Source organism: Phyllobates terribilis, unplaced genomic scaffold (assembly GCF_046119375.1).
Source record: "Phyllobates terribilis strain yellow unplaced genomic scaffold, ASM4611937v1 Scaffold_11__3_contigs__length_659146591, whole genome shotgun sequence".
Classification (NCBI taxonomy): domain Eukaryota; kingdom Metazoa; phylum Chordata; class Amphibia; order Anura; family Dendrobatidae; genus Phyllobates; species Phyllobates terribilis.
In genome coordinates this window covers 624346444-624366388 of record NW_027362771.1, presented here as the reverse complement: position 1 = coordinate 624366388, position 19945 = coordinate 624346444, and the positions used below count along the sequence as shown (strand labels likewise).

Below are 19945 nucleotides of genomic sequence, written 5' to 3'. Positions count from 1 at the left end.
GAAACTGGCGCCAAGTTTACCAAGAGGAGGCCCGAGGCAGCCGGACAGAAGTGTTGGTAAGAAAGGCCAGACAAAGGACACACAAAGGGGGTCCTGTGAAGTGCTCCAAAGTTATCTGGGAGTTGTCTGAGCCCCTCACCTGGTGAGCACAGTACGACGTGGGCAGCCGTTACCTGCAGACGTGGTCTGGATAATAAGAACTGTGAGTAAAGGCCCTGAACTGCATCACTGACTCCGTGTCGTTACTGCTGCTGCCCTGCACCATCACCCCCATCCTCCGCATACACTGCCCTGAGGCTATACTCCTCCCATGGGGAGTTATGCTACGCTCTGCTGCACCCACAACACCAGCCTTAGCGGTCTGCCCTGTAGCGGCGGTTCACTCTGACCGCAATCCACGGGTGGCGTAGTCGGACATTTAAACATCAAAACCACATAAATAGTTCCGCCACTGGTTTGACCGCCCTGAGCCACGGAACCGGATCGCCGCCACGAAGACTACAACCACCAGCATCCACCAAAAAGGGTCCGGCTCCGGGTGTCCCAAGGCCCAGGGGGTGCGTCAGAACATTTTCATCACCTTTCACAATCACCAATGGGACAAGGCAGGGATGTCCTCTGTCCCCTCTCTTATACATCCTAGTGACGGAGCATCTGCTCTCATCAATTCGCCATAACCCCAATATTAGGTGGATTGAGGTGGGAGGCACCGAGTACAAGTGCTCTCTATTTGCTGATGATGTCCTAGTATATATCACTCAATCACATATATCCATCCCTGCTGTTATGGCTGAAATAGATCACTTTGTTACATGGTAAAATTTTAAAATCAATGCAGCGAAGTCTGAGGCCCTCGATGTCTCCCTCCCCAAATCCATATAGGATTCCATCCAGTCCAACTTTCCCTTTGCCTGGCCCTCACAGGGTATCAAATACTTAGGAATTCCTATTCATAGAGACCTCTCCCATCTATGTTATCTTAATTTTGGGCCCTTTATTGAACAATTCCATACAGACCACGGTTGGCAAGTTAGAACTGTAAGATTCACTACGTGAACCACTGGTGTTTTGTGGAAAAGCACATGTACACCGCGTTCCAAATTATTATGCAAAAAGTGTTTAGGAGTGATAAGGGAAGAATTTGTTTGTTTGTCAGTTAAACTCATTGATGGTGATGTGTGTCAGGGCTCTTTATATCACTGTAAGCAATTGCAGACACCTGTGCTAATTAGTTTGTCAGGTGTGTCCAATGAAAGGCAAGACTACTTAAGAAGGCTCTCTCACATTATTAAGCAGCCTACATTTTCTGCCAAAATGGGAAAGAAAAAGGATGTGTCGGCTGCTGAGAAGCAACAAATTGTGGAGTGTTTAGGTCAAGGCATGACTACAATCAACATTGTGCGATGATCAGGATGAAGTGTCTTGGCAATCAAGAAGTATGTAGCTGATTCACAGTACACACGTGTGCGTGCTGATAAGGGCAAATTGAGGACTCTTTCCTACAGGCAATTACGTCAGGTTGAAAGAGCAGCGGCAAAAAAGCCTTGTCATAGAAGCAGACAAGTTTTTGAAGCTGCTTGTGCCTCCAACGTCCCCCGAACAACAAGATGCAGGGTCCTTCAGAGGTTTGCAGCTGTGCATACGCCATCCTGTCGACCTCCTCTATCCACTTCACACAAGCAGAAACGGCTCCAGTGGGCCAAACATTACATGAAGACTGATTTCAAAACTGTTTTGTTCACGGATGAGTGCCGTGCAGCGCTCGATGGTCCAGATGAATGGAGTGGAGGATGGCTGGTTGATGGACACCCCACGCAAACACGGCTACAGCGCCAACAAGGAGGAGGTGGAGTAATGTTTTGGGCTGGAATCATGGGGAGAGAGATTGTCGGCCCCTTTAGGATCCCTGAAGGCGCTAAAGATGAACTCCATAATGTATGTGGATTTTCTCAAACAGCACTTCCTGCCATGGTTCAAGAAGAAGAACCGTGTATTTCACAGCAAGATCATTTTTCTGCATGATAATGCACCATCTCATGCTGCACATAAAAAATCTGCATCTCTGGCTGATATGGGCATAAAAGGGGACAAACTTATGGTGTGACCCCCATGCTCCCCTGACCTCTACCCCATTCAGAACCTTTGGAGCATCATTAAAAGGAGTGTCTATGATGGCGGGAGGCAGTTCACATCTAAGCAACAGCTCTGGGAGGGTATTCTGTCCTCATGCAAAACAATTGAAGTAGAAACCATCCAAAACCTGACAAATTCAATGGACGAGAGAGTTCAGAAGCTCCTTTCGAACAAGGGGTCCTATGTGAAAATGTAACATCACCTAGAATAAAGTTTTGAGTTGAAAACTGTTTGATTTCAGTTTCTAACAACCTGCTAATGCTTATAATTTCAAAAATGACCATTTTTTTGGTCTTTATTAAAATGAAAAGGTTGATCGAAAAGTTTGGGGGATCTAAGAGTGTGGCAACCCAGTAGTCATGATTACTTCGAATTCTGACAATATGAGGGTCATGCTGCAGGTAGTGCAGCAAGAAGGCACTTATGTGTCTTGCGCATCTCGGAGCCCCAAAATTATTTTCCGGGCTAGATGCAGCTAAAAATTATTTTTAATTTTAAATCTGGTGAAGCTTTAGTATAGATGGCCTAATAGGATCAGTGCTGCACACTGCTACAAAGCCCAAATTATTTTCCAGTCAAGATACAGATAAACATGATTAGTAATTTGAAAGCTTAAAACGGTTGGTAGGGTGATTTTAACCAATCATCAAGCTTTTACTCTCCCCAGGATGACACAGGGGTAGAAAAGTCGTTTCGGATCCATGATTTGTTCATCTTTATGAACGTGAGTCTGTCTACATTATCAGTGGAGAGCCGCGTGCGCTTATCTGTCAGCACACCACCAGCAGCCCTGAACACACGTTCAGACAGAACGCTGGCTGCGGGGCATGACAAGATCTCCAAGGCGTAAGTGGCTAGCTCCGGCCATTTATCCAGATTGGAAGCCCAAAAAGAGCAAGGGTCCAGTGACACAGTCGTGGCTTCAATGTTTACTTGGAGATACTCCTGTACCATCGTCTCTAGGCGTTGACTATGTGTCAGACTTCTTGTCTCCTGTGGCCTTGCAAAGGATGGGCTAAAAAAGTGGTGAAATGATTCCGCAAAATTGATGTTACCAGCAGATACTGTGGTTCTGTTACGGTTTGAGTGCTGAACACTTGACGGTCCCACGGTTGGCAAGTTGGAACTGTGAGATTCACTACGTGCCCCACTGGTATTTTGTGGAAAAGCACATGTAAGATTCTGCAACAGTCTCTGCTGATACTCCTGCATGCGTGCATCCCTTTCTATGGCAGGAATAATTTCTGCAAATTTACTTTTGTACCGGGAATCTAACAGTGTGGCAACCCAGTAGTCAGGATTATTTCTAATTCTCACAATTCGAGGGTCATGTTGCAGGTAGTGCAGCAAGAAGGCACTCATGTGTGTTGCGCATCCAGGAGCACCAAGTCCCTGTTGTGTTGGTGGCGAGGTAACAATCATGCTTCCTTCCTCTGTCCTCTCCCCCCAACCTCGCACAACAGAAATGTGATCAAGGTCTCCCTCATCTGATGAGTCTTCCATCAGTTCGTCCTCCACTTCTTCCTGGGCTCCTGCACCTTCCTCACTAGTTTGGCTGCTACCATGCGCCCTGGTAAAATCATCTCCCCCACCCTCACATGCCTGCCGCCTTGGTGCTGCCGACCGTCTGGACCTTGCAGATGTTAGCCCTTCCGCATACAACTCCTCCTCCTCTACTTCCTCCACCTCCTCTTGTGCCACCACCTGACTCCGAATTCTGTTTAACATGTGCTCCAGCATGTAAATCACCGGAATAGTCATGCTGATAATGGCATCGTCAGCACTAAACATCTTCGTCGCCATTTCAAAACTGTGCAGAAGGGTGCATAGGTCCCTGATCTGAGACCACTCCTCCAGCGTGATTTGCCCCACCTCTGAATCTCGTTGGCCCAGGCTATACGTCAGAACGTATTGCACCAGGGCTTGTCGGTGCTGCCACAGTCGCTGCAACATGTGCAGAGTTGAATTCCACCATGTAGGCACATCGCATTTTAGCCGGTGAAGTGGCAGGCCCAACGACTTCTGTAGAGATGTAAGTCGCTGAGCTGCGGGATGCGAACGGCGGAAGTGAGCACACAGCGACCGTGCCCTCTGCAGAAGGCCATCTAGTCTGGGATAGTGGGCTAAAAATTGCTGGACAACCAGGTTCAACACGTGAGCCATACAAGGCACGTGTGTGACATTGCCCCGGCGAAGGGCCGCACCCAGGTTTGCAGCATTGTCACACACGGCCTTCCCTGGTTTCAGGTCCAGTGGAGACAACCATTCATGAAATTGGTTCTCCAGAGCTGACCACAACTCCTCAGCTGTGTGACTCACATTTCCCAGACATTTCAATGTAAAAACCGCCTGATGACGTTGAGCCCTACTGCCAGCATAGTAAGGAGGTGTGCAGGATCCCTAATGCGCAGTTAGAAAGCTTGTGGCATGACCAGACAGGCTTTGGGTGCAGGTGGAAGACCGAGAGGAGGTTGAGGAGGCAGAAGCAGTGGAGGAACTTTGACATAAAGAGGATTGACGCACAACTCGTGGGGACGGCAAGACTTGGACAGCAGCCCCTTGTCCTGCTGTCACCATAGTTACCCAGTGCCCAGTCAGCGACATGTAACGCCCCTGTCCATGCCTACTCGTCCAAGTGTCTGTGCTGAAATGCACCCTGTCACACACAGAGTTTCTCAAAGAAGCGGTGATGTTGTGTGCGACATGCTGGTGGAGCGCAGGCACACCTTTCTTTGAGAAGTAGTGCCGACTGGGCATCTGGTACTGGGGCACTGCGACGGACATAAGGTCTCGAAAATCCTCTGTGTCCACCAGGCGGAAAGGCAGCATTTCTGTAGCCAAGAGCTTGCAGATGGTGAAATTCAACCTCTTAGCTTTCTCATGGCTAGGAGGAAATGGTCTTTTACTTGTCCACATCTGAGGGACCGAGGGCTGTCTATTGTGCTTAGACGGGGTTGATAAGGGTGTCCCCGGCAAACTGCCGGTCTGTGAGGAAGATGCAGGCGGACATGTTAGGTTGCCTTGATCCAAAGGTGGTGCTATCGATGTCGGACAGCGCTCAACACCAGCTGGTGTTACCACCTCCAAAGAAAATGATGACCTGCCAATCACGCTGGCTGTTGCGGGTAAAGAGGTGGCAGGTCTGCGCCCCAAAACAGGTGTGACTGCTGTCCCCCCAGTCACAGAGGATGAAGAGGCCGCGGATGCACAAGATATGGCAGACGGTGGTTGGCCCGGCCGGCTAGGCCGCATTGTAGCACACTGAGCTTCCCACTGCAACTTATGCTTCATGTCCATGTGCCGGTTCATGCATGAAGTACTCAAACTATGTATTTTTTGGCCTCTACTTAGCTTTTGCTGACAAATGTTACAGATAACACGAGTTGGGTCATCTTTATCGATCTGAAAAAATGCCCAGGCTATGCAAGGCTTAGCACCCATGCGACCTGAAGAGCCACCACGACTTGTGGTGAGAGGCAGAGTTGTGTTTGAGGATGCAGTTGTTGACGTGCTTCCAGTACTACGTCTCTGTCCAGGAAGGCGCAACCTGACCTCGTCGTCACTAGCATCTTCCTCCACCTCCTCTGCTGACCTCATCTCTTGGCTGACTGTGGGTTGACAGTAAGTGGGATCTCCGACCTCATCATCATCACCCTGTGCGTTATCACACCCGTCGTCCTCAGAGCCAACCTGTTCCTGCCCTGACAAAAAACTAAAGTTGTCGCTCCAATCAGGTATTTGAGTCTTATCATCGTCTTCCTCATTGTCTCCACCAACAGGAGTTACAGTTTGGGAATGAGGGTCTACATTATGGTCAGAACCTTCTGCGTCTGGTCCTGGATCCGACTCATAAAGATTCTGGGCATCAGTGCAGATCATTTCCTCGTCTGGATTCACAGAAGCGCTGGAGTCGACCTCTGATTCCCAGGCTATAGTATGAGTAAACAGCTCTGCAGACTCAACCATCTGTTCTACCTCATACTCAGACGGGCAGCTGGAGATTTGGGAGCTGTGAGGAAGCAAGTGCGATTTGGGTGACACCTTTGAGGACTGGAGTATTTGTGATGTTGAAGTTGATGTGGAGGAGAGCCCACTTAAAGGAGCACTTGATATCCGTTGAAGCACCTGCTGTTTTTGTGCCTCATCTGGAATTTGTAGCGATTGGCGTGGCCGTAAGAAAGGGATCTTATCACATTGTCCGCTAAAAGAAGTAGACATTTTAGTTTGGCTGGAAGATGGTCTTTCTTCTGCACCTACCCCACGGACACAACCTTTTTTCCCCTTCCCAACACGCCTATTCCCCTTTCCACCAGCAGCAGGCCTTTTTCCACTCATTTTGGTGGTTAACTAATTCACAACTCTGGAGTTGTTTGCACAAAAAAACAATGGATGGTAACCGAGCAGAGCTGAGTGGCCAAACTGTGGTATTAGGCCAAAACTATTGGCTGGGTTAGATGCAGAAAAAAATTATTTTTAATTTGCAACCTGATGGAGGTCAGTATAGATGGACTAATAGACCAAGTCCCACACACCGCTAGAAGCCCAAATATTTTTTCAGAGCTAGATGCAGAAAATTTTTTTATTCAATTTGCAACCTGATGGAGGTCAGTATAGATGGACTAATAGACCAAGTCCCACACACTGCTAGAAGCCCAAATATTTTTTCAGAGCTAGATGCAGAAAAAAATTATTTTTAATTTGCAACCTGATGGAGGTCAGTATAGATGGACTAATAGAACAAGTCCCACACGCTGCTAGAAGCCCAAATATTTTTTCAGAGATAAATGAAGAAAAAAATTATTTTTAATTTGCAACCTGATGGAGGTCAGTATAGATGGACTAATAGAACAAGTCCCACACACTGCTAGAAGCCCAAATATTTTTTCAGAGCTAGATGCAGAAAAAAATTATTTTTAATTTGCAACCTGATGGAGGTCAGTATAGATGGACTAATAGACCAAGTCCCACACACCGCTAGAAGCCCAAATATTTTTTCAGAGCTAGATGCAGAAAAAAATTATATTCAGTTTGCAACCTGATGGAGGTCAGTATAGATGGACTAATAGAATGATGCTATGCCCAAAAGATTTTACTTCACTAGGTGCAGTAAAAAAATTGGTATTCTATACACAGGTGGTATATCTTGCAACACAGATAGGCTACTCCACTGACTAACACACTCTGCAATAGGCCAAAAAGGATTAGCTTTGCTAGATTCAGCCAAATGCTGTGAAAAAAACTTGCACAGCACTGGCACAGACCTGCCTGGCAAAAACTGATAGGAACTGATGTAACCTAGTCCTGAAAAGGACTCCAATTACAATTAGTCTTTACTCCCACAATCTATCTATTTAAGAGCACAGACCTGCTTGATAAAAGTCGTAGGAAATGCTGTAACCTAGTCCTTAAAAGGACTGCAATCACAACTATTCCCTACTCCCAAGCTATCTGTATATTTGTGCGAAAATTGGCTTGAAATTAACAAGGTATAGCGCACACAGCAACAGCGGTGCCGTCTAACACGCAGCTGCAGCAGTGAGAAAATGGTGGCGACGGGGAAAATGGCTTGGTCTTATAGGGCAAGGACATGTGACATACTCGGCCAATCACACATGCCCTTGCTTGTGTGAAAAAAAGCACTTCGCTCCGTGTGTGCGCTGCTGATAGGCTGACAGATTGCACCTCCCCACTGCAAATGCGGGAAAGAGAAAAAAAAATGGAGATCTTCATTGTTCCTGCAGAGATCCATCCCCTGCCCCTCCCCCCGCCCCGCTGTACACTCAAACTGCGTATTAACATTAATTTTCATCATTACTGAGAAAAAATCCAGTTATGATTTTGGTGCACGAACAGTTATCGAACATAACCTCGAACAGCCGAATTTTTCTCAAATTGTTCGTGTTCGCCGACCGGCTCGAACACCGCCCAAAACAGCTCGAATTTGAGATTGGCGAACAGTTCGAGTAGAACAACGCTCATCTCTACTCCCTAATTCTCAAACCTTGTGCAGTGGTGGTCAGTTACGGGGCCATCAGAAATCAGTGTTTCCCATTGGAGCACAGATTATACGCCAGAGTGGTTTTCCATCTCCAGAGTCACTGGGTAAGTCTGATGTCATGGGAATACCATGACAGAGAGGAGCCAGAAGATCATGGCGTCTGGTTACACATACTCATGCACTGATTAGAACTGCTTCACCATCCTATTAAACAGTGCAGGCTTTTCTTTCTCTGTCATTACTAGGGTTAATCAGTTCAGTTGATCTCCTGGAGCTCTCCATCCTGAATTGCCTCAGCTGTTCTGTGTTGGCCGCTCCCCCCTGGAATATATGCTTACCACTGGCACTTGAGAGTTACCACTGATAGTTATAACTTCCTGGTTTGATGGTGAAGGAGAGTTCGGAATTAGTAGCAGTCAGTTGGTGTTGTTTACAGGGGATATCTGTGCGGATTTGGTATTGTGTGGTTATCCTAATCCTTTCCCATTTGGTGTACATCTCCTACTGTTCCCTTGATTTCCACTTGGTTGTTTGATGAGTAGAGTGTAGAGTGTACTCCTGTAGAGTGTAAGCTCTTATGGTCAGTGGAGTCCTCTCTTTCCTGTAGAGTGTAAGCTCTTATGATCAGTGGTGTCCTCTCTCTCCTGTAGAGTGTAAGCTCTTATGATCAGTGGTGTCCTCTCTCTCCTGTAGAGTGTAAGCTCTTATGATCAGTGGTGTCCTCTCTCTCCCGTAGAGTGTAAGCTCTTATGATCAGTGGTGTCCTCTCTCTCTCCTGTAGAGTGTAAGTACTTATGGTCAGTGGTGTCCTCTCTCTCTCCTGTAGAGTGTAAGCTCTTATGGTCAGCGGGGTCCTCTCTCCTGTTGAGTGTAAGCTCTTATGGTCAGCGGGGTCCTCTCTCCTGTCGAGTGTAAGCTCTTATGGTCAGCGGAGTCCTCTCTCCTGTCGAGTGTAACCTCTTATGGTCAGTGGGGTCCTCTCTCTCTCCTGTAGAGTGTAAGTTCTTATGATCAGAGAGGTCCTTTCTCTTTCTCGTGTAGAGTGTAAGCTCTTATGGTCAGTGGGGTCCTCTCTATCATGTAAAGCGTAAGCTCTTTTGATCAGTGGGGTCATCTCTCTCTCTCATGTTGACTATAAGTCGCTCTCAATACTGAAATAGTTGGTGTTTTCAAAATTCTATGAAGAGGGGAGGGGTGTGAAGGAGTGATGACCTGAAGGCAGACACGCATACAGATGACAGTTACAGATCTCCATAGAACTTTATGTGCACCAACTGTCATCTCCTATCTTTGTAATACTAAAATCTACATTCACTGAAGACTGATTTTACCCATGAATTGAGAACTTTGAGAATGAAAGATTAGTTCAGGAGGAGAAAAAAAAAGTGGGTTTCTCTTATTTTTACTTGTGCTAATGATTTCTAAAAAAAAAAAAAGTTAAGTCTATAATTACTTTTAAATATCTTTCTTTTGTAACCTAAGATATATGGTCGCGTTGAGTAAGCGTAATGCCAAAAATGTGAATGTCCGTGTCTGTGGAATGATTGTTCTTCATGAGAATATTCGTTTAACTTACTTCTGCCCAATGTGTATGGTTACTTAAAGGGACTTTCCTTCTGCTTGAAGAAGTGATCTGATTGGATGTTCTGATGTTTTTGCTGGAGTACTTGGTTGATACCGGTCACTGGTTTATTATTGTTTCCTTGCTTAGATTTGGTAACAGTTTGTGTTCTGATCAACAATTGATGACTTTAGAAAGCTTGTAAATCCGTACAGGTTACAGAAAATTAGAATATATTAACTGGTTTCTGATGCTTATTTTTTACTATCTAGTATGACTTTGTGACTGTTGGATGAGGACATAGATCTTCAGTAGTTCAGGGTGTAAATATAATTAGTATTTTAGGTGCATAGTGATTACAACACAATTATTAATAAGGGGCCGATAGTGACAATAGATCATTTCTCATTACAGGACGCTCCAGGCCTCACCCAGCACAAAGTGTCCATTTTTTGGATAAACACCGAGCAGAACTGATCAGCACCATCCCTGATACAAGCCGAGTTCTAGATGATCTACTTGATCTACAGCTATTGAATAATGAACAATATAACACTGTGCTAACATTGAGCCAAAAAACCCCCGAAGAACAGATGAGGAAGCTTTATGACTATATAAGAGGCTTCAGCAATGAGGACAAAGACAAAGTCTACCAGAGTCTAAAAACGTATCACCACCCCATAATCAAGAAGCTGAAAAATAAAGACCTTAAAGACTAGAATGAACCTCATACATTGGCTGAAATCGATATATGAAAAGTCCAATGAAAATTCAGCAAAAAGAAAAGAATAACTGATAGACTGCCATCATTGGACCAGTTCTTCCAGACCAGATCCTCATGGGAGGGCCAGCTGGTTACATAATAAAGAAGGCAAGGCACGGGAAGAACAGGAAAGCCCATGCGGAGCTCAAACTGGACCAGATTGGTTTTCTTGAGTTTTTTATATCCTTAAGGTTTGGAATAATGAACCATAAATCCATATTAATGTATATGTACAGTATATGTGTATGAGTATACTGTACGCGCTGTTATGGTCTATGATCAAATGTAATAATATAATGGCACCATCAGGGGCCACGATCCTGTGTAAACAAGGGTGAAATTGAGATTGAAACCCACATAGGGCAGAAAAATAATACCACATAGCTTACATGCTTTGTACATATGGGGTGGTGACTGCCTCCATCTTGGTTGTCCTTCCGCATGTCCAATGCTGTACTTAATAAGAGCAGAATATAGCTGGATCCTAACAACCTGTAAGTCTCTAACCTATGGTGATTACATTTTTTATACCTTTTTAATGGATTTCTAATAAAGAAGAAGCAAGTCTTTTGTATTTTCAGTGGTTACGCCTTCAATTTCTTTTTCTCCAATTGTTTAATGTTGCTGGTCTGCAACGGCGCAGGCACCGACCATCACAGGGGGTCGTTTTTATATATGGACTGTTTTTGGTAATGTAGCAGCTTTCTCAAAACTTCTGTCCTGACTGTGTTCATCTCCTGCAAATCCAATTCTGTATTTAATAAGAGCAGAACGTAGAAGGGTCTTGACAACCCTGAATTTATTTTGCAGTGGTGAGCCCAGGAAGATGTTATCTGTAAACTATCACAGAATTACTGTGTTTTTTGGACTATAAGATGCACCCAGGTTTGGAGAAAAAAAAGGAAAAAATATTAATATTAAAACAATTCTGCTGCTGTAAAGATGTGGAGGAGGCTTCTGTCTGGCAGACCGAGACTTTTCTGCTGAGTATAAGTCAACTTGTTATCTACTGTACATGTGACAATTTTATTTTTCTTCATACAATACACAAAAGATCCATTCTATTAATCCTCCTGTGGTTGTAAGCTTTCCTTAATCGCCCAGCAAGCTGCTGCTCAGCATTAGGCCTCGCTCACACCACCGTATAAATTGGACGAGGGCTACCCAATTTTTTGTCGGAAAAATTCCTAGAGAAAAATTCACCTAGTTGGTCACAGTTTTGGAACCTTGAGATAATACCTCGAGGGCTGAAGCATCCACCGCCACAATGAACAATTTCTGGAGCTCTAGTTGGATATAAAACTGGAGCGGACATGAAACACTCTTTCAATTTATTAATTGCCCCAAAAGCATCCTACGAGCAAAATTAAGACCCCCTTACATGTGAGATCAGTAAGAGGTTTCACAATCTGCAAAAAAAAACACTAATAAACTTTCTGTATTCGTTGGCGAATCCTAGAAAACGTTGCAATGCTTAAAGGTGACGAGGTTGAACAAAATCAATTATGACCTGCACCTTCCCGGGATCCATCCTAAACCTTTCAGCCGATACAAAGAACCCCAGGAACGATGTTTCTTGAACAGAAAAAGTACATTTCTCCAATTTACCTAGCAAAGAATTTTTACTAAGCTTTTGTAAAACAAAACATACATGTTCATATTGCAAATCCAGATCAATGCTTGTACATTGGTTAACCCAAAAGGCATGACAAGATTTTCAAATAAACTCTCAAGACGTTTAAAATGCCATTTTCCACTCACCACTCTTCCGGATGCACATGAAATTATAAGCCCCTCTAAGCTCAAGTTAAGAAAACCATTTAGCCCCCATAAGCTGATTATATAGGTCAGGGATGAGTGGACGTGGGTATGTATTCTTATTAATTTTGTTTATTTCAAGGAAATTGAACCAAGGGCAGAGCCCCCATCTTTCTTTTTAACAAAGAAAAACCCAGCAGCTACAGGTGAGGAGAAAGCACGAATATGACCCTTCAGCAAACTTTCGTTTACATATTCTCTCATGGTGGTACGTTTAGGACCCAATAAATTATATAGGGGAGTTTGAGGTAATTTGGAATTAGGGATAAGGTTAATAACCCAGTCAGAAGAATGATGGGGTGGTAATATCTTTGTCCCTTTTTCAAGAGAATACATCTCCGAAGTCTTTCAAGTACCCCGGCAGACTCTCCAGACTTGGGGAACAAATTTGTACAGAACTAAGACATCTCTTATGACAATTGGTGGATCCACTTAGTAATATCCTTCTGATACCAATCAATAACATAATTGTTAATATGCAGCCATGGAAACTCCAATTCCAACCCAGCAGACAAATTATCCAAAACATAGCAGGAGATGGACTCAGAGTGAAGTGTTCCCACTTTAAGTGTGAATGTCACCATTACCAGCTGGATAAGGTTCTTCAATAACGATGTCTTATCAGAAGTGTTGAGCATTCCGATACTGCAATATCGGGCATCGGCCGATATTCGCGGTATCGGCCGATATTCATGGTATCGGAATTCCGATACTTAGTACTTTTGCAATATCGTATACCAGAATCGGAAGTTCTCATAATGCAATGAGCCAGTTTCATTTTATTCAGCCAATGAGGATCCTAAGAAGTGTGGGCACATCCTGTTAGGCATGTAGGCATCTTAACTAATGGCATGGCTGTGATTGGCTGCTGAAATGATGTCATGATGCACTATAAAAGCCGCCGCCGCCATTTTGAGCTCACTCTGCTGTGAATTCAGTTAGGGATAGGACGCTGTTGTTCTGAGGGACAGTTTTAGCTACCTATTTGCTCTATTCTGCTTTACCCAAGCTACTTTATAAACTGCTGTGCGAGAAGCTTTCTTTTGCCTTGCAGCCCTAGTGCACAGTGCTCTGCATCTGTACTGTTCACCGCTTTCTGCAAGGTCTCTGTGTGTGAGTGCAGCTCACCCTGTAGTGTGTGCTTCAGCCACGTCTGGTTGTAGTGCACTCAGCGAGCGTCACTGCCTCATACATTGTCCTTTTTTGCTAATTGATCATTTTTCCTGATTTCTCCTATTAGTGTGGTGGTTCCATCCGTATTCAGCTAAATTGGTTCCATACACACTATATAGGAGTAGTTAGAGGAGCCTTTCTGCAGCCTTGTGCCCTGCAGCCCCAGCCAGATTAGCCTATTTTTTGTAGCCTTATCTATTGCATTGTAGGTTAGGGGGCAGACTTGGTTGCCTGTAGCCTACACTTCGGCACCCATTAGGAGCATGCCTCTTCCAAAACCCAAAGCGGGCGCTCCCAAGACTTGCAGTGCCTGGTCCTTTTTTGACACAGTTGCAGATGACATTTGCTTTGTCAAATGCAAGCTGTGTAATCAGAAGGTGAAAAGAGGGAAAAGTGTCAGCAACCTCAATACCACAAATATGTGAAAAACATGTGCGGACCAAGCACGTGGTGGAGTTACAAAGACACATTGAAGACCTAGGCCAACCTACAGCGCCACCTACCACCTCTTCAGCTCGTATTGTAGCCTCTTCCTCTAGCTCACACACAGCTGGTTCGGCTTCCTCACAGGATCGCCATGGAAGAACCTCTGGCACAGTGTCATTCCACCCACAGCACCACGTTCCCTGTCATCCTCACACTCCCAGGCCAGTCTACAGCCATCGTTAACACAGGCATGGGAGAAAAGGCGCCCATACTCGGCAAACCACCCCCGAGCACAGGCTCTGAATGCTGGCATTGCAAAACTACTGGCTCTTGAAATGCTATCATTCAGGCTGGTGGAGACTGACACATTCCGTAACTTTATGGCATTGGCAGTCCCACAATACAACGTGCCCAGCCGCTTTTATTTCAGCAGGCAAGCCGTCCCTGCCCTGCAACATCATGTGGAGGGAAAAATTAAACATGCGCTACAAAACGCCATCAGTAGCAAGGTCCACCTGACCACCGATGCGTGGACCAGTAAGCATGGACAGGGACGATACCTGTCCCTCACTGCCCATTGGGTAAATGTTGTGGAGCCGGGTACAAATCTTGAGAGTGGCGCTATACGTGTTCTGCCAACTCCAGGGATTGCAGGGATCCAGTCTGTACACATTGACTCCTCCTCATACTCCAGTTCCTCTGAATCAGCGCTGCAGGAGCCGTCATGGTCTACCTTCACATTGACCCGTGAACGGTTACCTGTTATGATGACCGATATGAGCACAGCCGTGGCCAAACGTCAACAGGCCGTATTAAAATTAATTTCTTTGGGGAATTGAAGCCACACAGCGCTGGAGCTCTGGAATGCCATCAAGCAGCAGAGCGACGTGTGGTTTGTGCCAGCGAATCTCCAGCCAGGCATGGTAGTGTGTGACAATGGCCGAAATCTGGTGGCAGCTCTGTGCCTAGGCAACCTCACACACATCCCATGTCTGGCACATGTGCTCAACTTGGTCATGCAGAGTTTTTTGAGGGACTATCCGGATCTTGATGCACTGCTTCACAAGGTCCTCATAGAGTGCGCTCACTTGCGGCATTCCAGCAACGCAAGATCGCACATTAAAGCTCTGCAGCGCCGATTACGTCTTCCGGAACATCGCATCATAAGTGACCTACCCACCAGGTGGAATTCAACGTTACATATGTTGGAGAGGTTGTGTGAGCAGCAGGCAGCAGTAATGGAGTACCAGCTGCAGCAGGCGCAAACAAGTCGCAGTGCGCGCCGTTCACACTTCACCACCACTGAGTGGGCCTCTATGAAGGACATTTGCCACGTTTTGCGTGCCTTCGATTATTCCACGCAGATGGCGAGTGCAGATGATGCACTAGTCAGCATGACTATCCCCCTTATCTGCCTGCTTGAAAAAACACTGCAAGCACTAAGGGACGAGGTTTTGGAAGAGGTGGAGGATGAGGAGTCACAAATGCCATCTGCTTCTCTACAGTCTGCGCAACGTGGTTCCTCACAAATGCCTAGGCAGGGGACACTTTGTGAGGAGGATGAGGAGGAGTCAATGGAGGAGGAAGACATCTGTCCAGAGGAGGGAGGTACACAATGCTCTAGTAGTCAGTATCTATAGCAAGGGTGGGGTGATGCAGAGCAGGCATAGATCACGCCTCAAGCAGGGGACAGCGTTTCTTGGCCAGTTGGCAGTCTGCAGCACATGGTTGATTTCATGCTGCAGTGCCTGAGAAAAGACCGCCGCATCACCCACATTCTCAACACAGCTGATTATTGGGTGTCCACCCTCCTAGATCATCGCTACCGGGACAACTTACAAAGCCTCATAACACCGTTGAACCGGGAGCGTAAAATGCGGGAGTACCAAGACGCACTGGTGCATTCCATCATGTTCTCCATTCCAACCGAGAGCAGTGCTGCTAGTGCTTTACAAAGCAGCTCAGTGCGTCGAGGAAGTGGAGGAAGCTCTGCACACAGAGGGAGCAGAAGCAGCGCCTCAGCACAAGGCAAGACCAGTATGGCCGAAATGTGGCAAAGTTTTGTGTCCCCGCCGCCACAAATGTCTACACCATCACAGACGGCTCCAGTCAGCAGGAGGCAACGTTTCCGTCAGATGGTGACAGACTACATGTCTTGCCCTCTTAGTGTACTCCCAGACGGCTCTTCACCCTTCAAGTTTTGGGTCTGTAAGCTGGATACATGGCCAGAGCTTAGCCAGTATGCATTGGAGGTGCTAGCTTGCCCTGCTGCTAGTGTATTATTGGAACGCGTCTTTAGTGCCGCAGGTGGTGTACTAACAGACCGTCGCATGCGACTATCCTCCGGTAACTTTGACTGGCTTACTTTTCTCAAAATGAACAAGGCCTGGATCTCGCATGAATTTGCCAGTCCTCTTCCAGAATAAATAATTGGTTGGCAACAGTATACAGGTCTCCTGTTGTGTTCATGTTTCTACCACCTGAACTGTAATCCCTGAGCTCCAACACCGCCAGTTGCTGCTCAGAATTGACATCTGCACAGTCAACGCTTGCTCCAGTGTTATTGGGGTTCAGTAACGTCAGCTGATCCCTAGCTGTGTGTCCGGCAAATTCTCCTGCTCTGTCCACATCCACTGTACTACTGATTTAAAACTTGTTCCAATTACACCTCTGGCTCCTCTGTTTTTAGTATTTACCCTAGGCTCCAATACCGCTAGTTGCTGCTCAGAAGTGCCGTCTGTAGAGATGAGCGTTGTTCTACTCGAACTGTTCGCCAATCTCAAATTCGAGCTGTTTTGGGCGGTGTTCGAGCCGTTCGGCGAACACGAACAATTTGAGAAAAATTTGGCTGTTCGAGGTTATGTTCGATAACTGTTCGTGCACCAAAATCATAACTGGATTTTTTCTCAGTAATGATGAAAATTAATGTTAATACGCAGTTTGAGTGTACAGCGGGGTGGGGGGAGGGGCAGGGGATGGATCTCTGCAGGAACAATGAAGATCTCCATTTTTTTTTCTCTTTCCCGCATTTGCAGTGGGGAGGTGCAATCTGTCAGCCTATCAGCAGCGCACACACGGAGCGAAGTGCTTTTTTTCACACAAGCAAGGGCATGTGTCATTGGCAGTGTATGTCACATGTCCTTGCCCTATAAGACCAAGCCATTTTCCCTGTCGCCACCATTTTCTCACTGCTGCAGCTGCGTGTTAGACGGCACCGCTGTTGCTGTGTGCGCTATACCTTGTTAATTTCAAGCCAATTTTCGCACAAATCTACAGATAGCTTGGGAGTAGGGAATAGTTGTGATTGCAGTCCTTTTAAGGACTAGGTTACAGCATTTCCTACGACTTTTATCAGGCAGGTCTGTGCTCTTAAATAGATAGATTGTGGGAGTAAAGACTAATTGTAATTGGAGTCCTTTTCAGGACTAGGTTACATCAGTTCCTATCAGATTTTGCCAGGCAGGTCTGTGACAGTGCTGTGCAAGTTTTTTTCACAGCATTTGGCTGAATCTAGCAAAGCTAATCCTTTTTGGCCTATTGCAGAGTGTGTTAGTCAGTGGAGTAGCCTATCTGTGTTGCAAGATATACCACCTGTGTATAGAATACCAATTTTTTTACTGCACCTAGTGAAGTAAAATCTTTTGGGCATAGCATCATTCTATTAGTCCATCTATACTGACCTCCATCAGGTTGCAAACTGAATATATTTTTTTCTGCATCTACCTCTGAAAAAATATTGGGCTTCTAGCTGTGTGTGGGACTTGTTGTATTAGTCAATCTATACTGACCTCCATCAGGTTGCAAACTGAATATATTTTTTTCTGCATCTACCTCTGAAAAAATATTGGGCTTCTAGCTGTGTGTGGGACTTGTTGTATTAGTCCATCTATACTGACCTCCATCAGGTTGCAAACTGAATATATTTTTTTCTGCATCTACCTCTGAAAAAATATTTGGGCTTCTAGCTGTGTGTGGGACTTGTTGTATTAGTCCATCTATACTGACCTCCATCAGGTTGCAAACTGAATATAATTTTTTTCTGCATCTAGCTCTGAAAAAATATTTGGCCTTCTAGCAGTGTGTGGGACTTTCTCTATTAGTCCATCTATACTGACCTCCATCAGGTTGCAAATTAAAAATAATTACTGCATCTACAGTACCTCTGAAAAAATATTTGGGCTTCTAGCTGTGTGTGGGACTTGTTGTATTAGTCCATCTATACTGACCTCCATCAGGTTGCAAACTGAATATAATTTTTTTCTGCATCTAGCTCTGAAAAAATATTTGGCCTTCTAGCTGTGTGTGGGACTTTCTCTATTAGTCCATCTATACTGACCTCCATCAGGTTGCAAATTAAAAATAATTTTTATCTGCATCTACAGTACCTCTGAAAAAATATTTGGGCTTCTAGCTGTGTGTGGGACTTGTTGTATTAGTCCATCTATACTGACCTCCATCAGGTTGCAAACTGAATATATTTTTTTCTGCATCTACCTCTGAAAAAATATTGGGCTTCTAGCTGTGTGTGGGACTTGTTGTATTAGTCCATCTATACTGACCTCCATCAGGTTGCAAATTGAATATAATTTTTTTCTGCATCTAACCCAGCCAATAGTTTTGGCCTAATACCACAGTTTGGCCACTCAGCTCTGCTCGGTTACCATCCATTGTTTTTTTGTGCAAACAACTCCAGAGTTGTGAATTAGTTAACCACCAAAATGAGTGGAAAAAGGCCTGCTGCTGGTGGAAAGGGGAATAGGCGTGTTGGGAAGGGGAAAAAAGGTTGTGTCCGTGGGGTAGGTGTTAAAGCAACAGTAACATCTGCAGAAGAAAGACCATCTTCCAGCCAAACTAAAATGTCTACTTCTTTTAGCGGACAATGTGATAAGATCCCTTTCTTACGGCCACGCCAATCGCTACAAATTCCAGATGAGGCACAAAAACAGCAGGTGCTTCAACGGATATCAAGTGCTCCTTTAAGTGGGCTCTCCTCCACATCAACTTCAACATCACAAATACTCCAGTCCTCAAAGGTGTCACCCCAATCGCACTTGCTTCCTCACAGCTCCCAAATCTCCAGCTGCCCGTCTGAGTATGAGGTAGAACAGATGGTTGAGTCTGCAGAGCTGTTTACTCATACTATAGCCTGGGAATCAGAGGTCGACTCCAGCGCTTCTGTGAATCCAGACGAGGAAATGATCTGTACTGATGCCCAGAATCTTTATGAGTCGGATCCAGGACCAGACGCAGAAGGTTCTGACCATAATGTAGACCCTCATTCCCAAACTGTAACTCCTGTTGGTGGAGACAATGAGGAAAACGATGATAAGACTCAAATACCTGATTGGAGCGACAACTTTAGTTTTTTGTCAGGGCAGGAACAGGTTGGCTCTGAGCACGACGGGTGTGATAACGCACAGGGTGATGATGATGAGGTTGGAGATCCCACTTATTGTCAACCCACAGTCAGCCAAGAGATGAGGTCAGCAGAGGAGGTGGAGGAAGATGCTAGTGACGACGAGGTCAGGTTGCGCCTTCCTGGACAGAGACGTAGTACTGGAAGCACGTCAACAACTGCATCCTCAAACACAACTCTGCCTCTCACCACAAGTCGTGGTGGCTCTTCAGGTCGCATGGGTGCTAAGCCTTGCATAGCCTGGGCATTTTTTCAGATCGATAAAGATGACCCAACTCGTGTTATCTGTAACATTTGTCAGCAAAAGCTAAGTAGAGGCCAAAAAATACATAGTTTGAGTACTTCATGCATGAACCGGCACATGGACATGAAGCATAAGTTGCAGTGGGAAGCTCAGTGTGCTACAATGCAGCCTAGCCGGCCGGGCCAACCACCGTCTGCCATATCTTGTGCATCCGCGGCCTCTTCATCCTCTGTGACTGGGGGGACAGCAGTCACACCTGTTTTGGGGCGCAGACCTGCCACCTCTTTACCCGCAACAGCCAGCGTGATTGGCAGGTCATCATTTTCTTTGGAGGTGGTAACACCAGCTGGTGTTGAGCGCTGTCCGACATCGATAGCACCACCTTTGGATCAAGGCAACCTAACATGTCCGCC

The 19945-nt window shown here is 45.6% G+C and overlaps 2 protein-coding genes across 5 annotated transcripts in view; one reads left to right on the top strand and one right to left on the bottom strand.

Moving 5' to 3' along the window:
* LOC141167147 (NACHT, LRR and PYD domains-containing protein 12-like) overlaps positions 1-11029 on the top strand; it is a 225452-nt gene extending 214423 nt beyond the window's left edge. For all 4 annotated transcript variants that reach the window (XM_073654536.1, XM_073654534.1, XM_073654532.1 and 1 more), the window contains one exon: positions 10107-11029. In XM_073654536.1, coding sequence (XP_073510637.1) covers positions 10107-10411 — 305 coding nt within the window. In that variant the 3' untranslated portion in view covers positions 10412-11029. The remainder of the gene's footprint in view (positions 1-10106) is intronic.
* Positions 1-19945, bottom strand: part of LOC141167149 (uncharacterized) — a 1037600-nt gene that overhangs the window by 314957 nt on the left and 702698 nt on the right. The gene's annotated exons all lie outside the window — the stretch shown is intronic.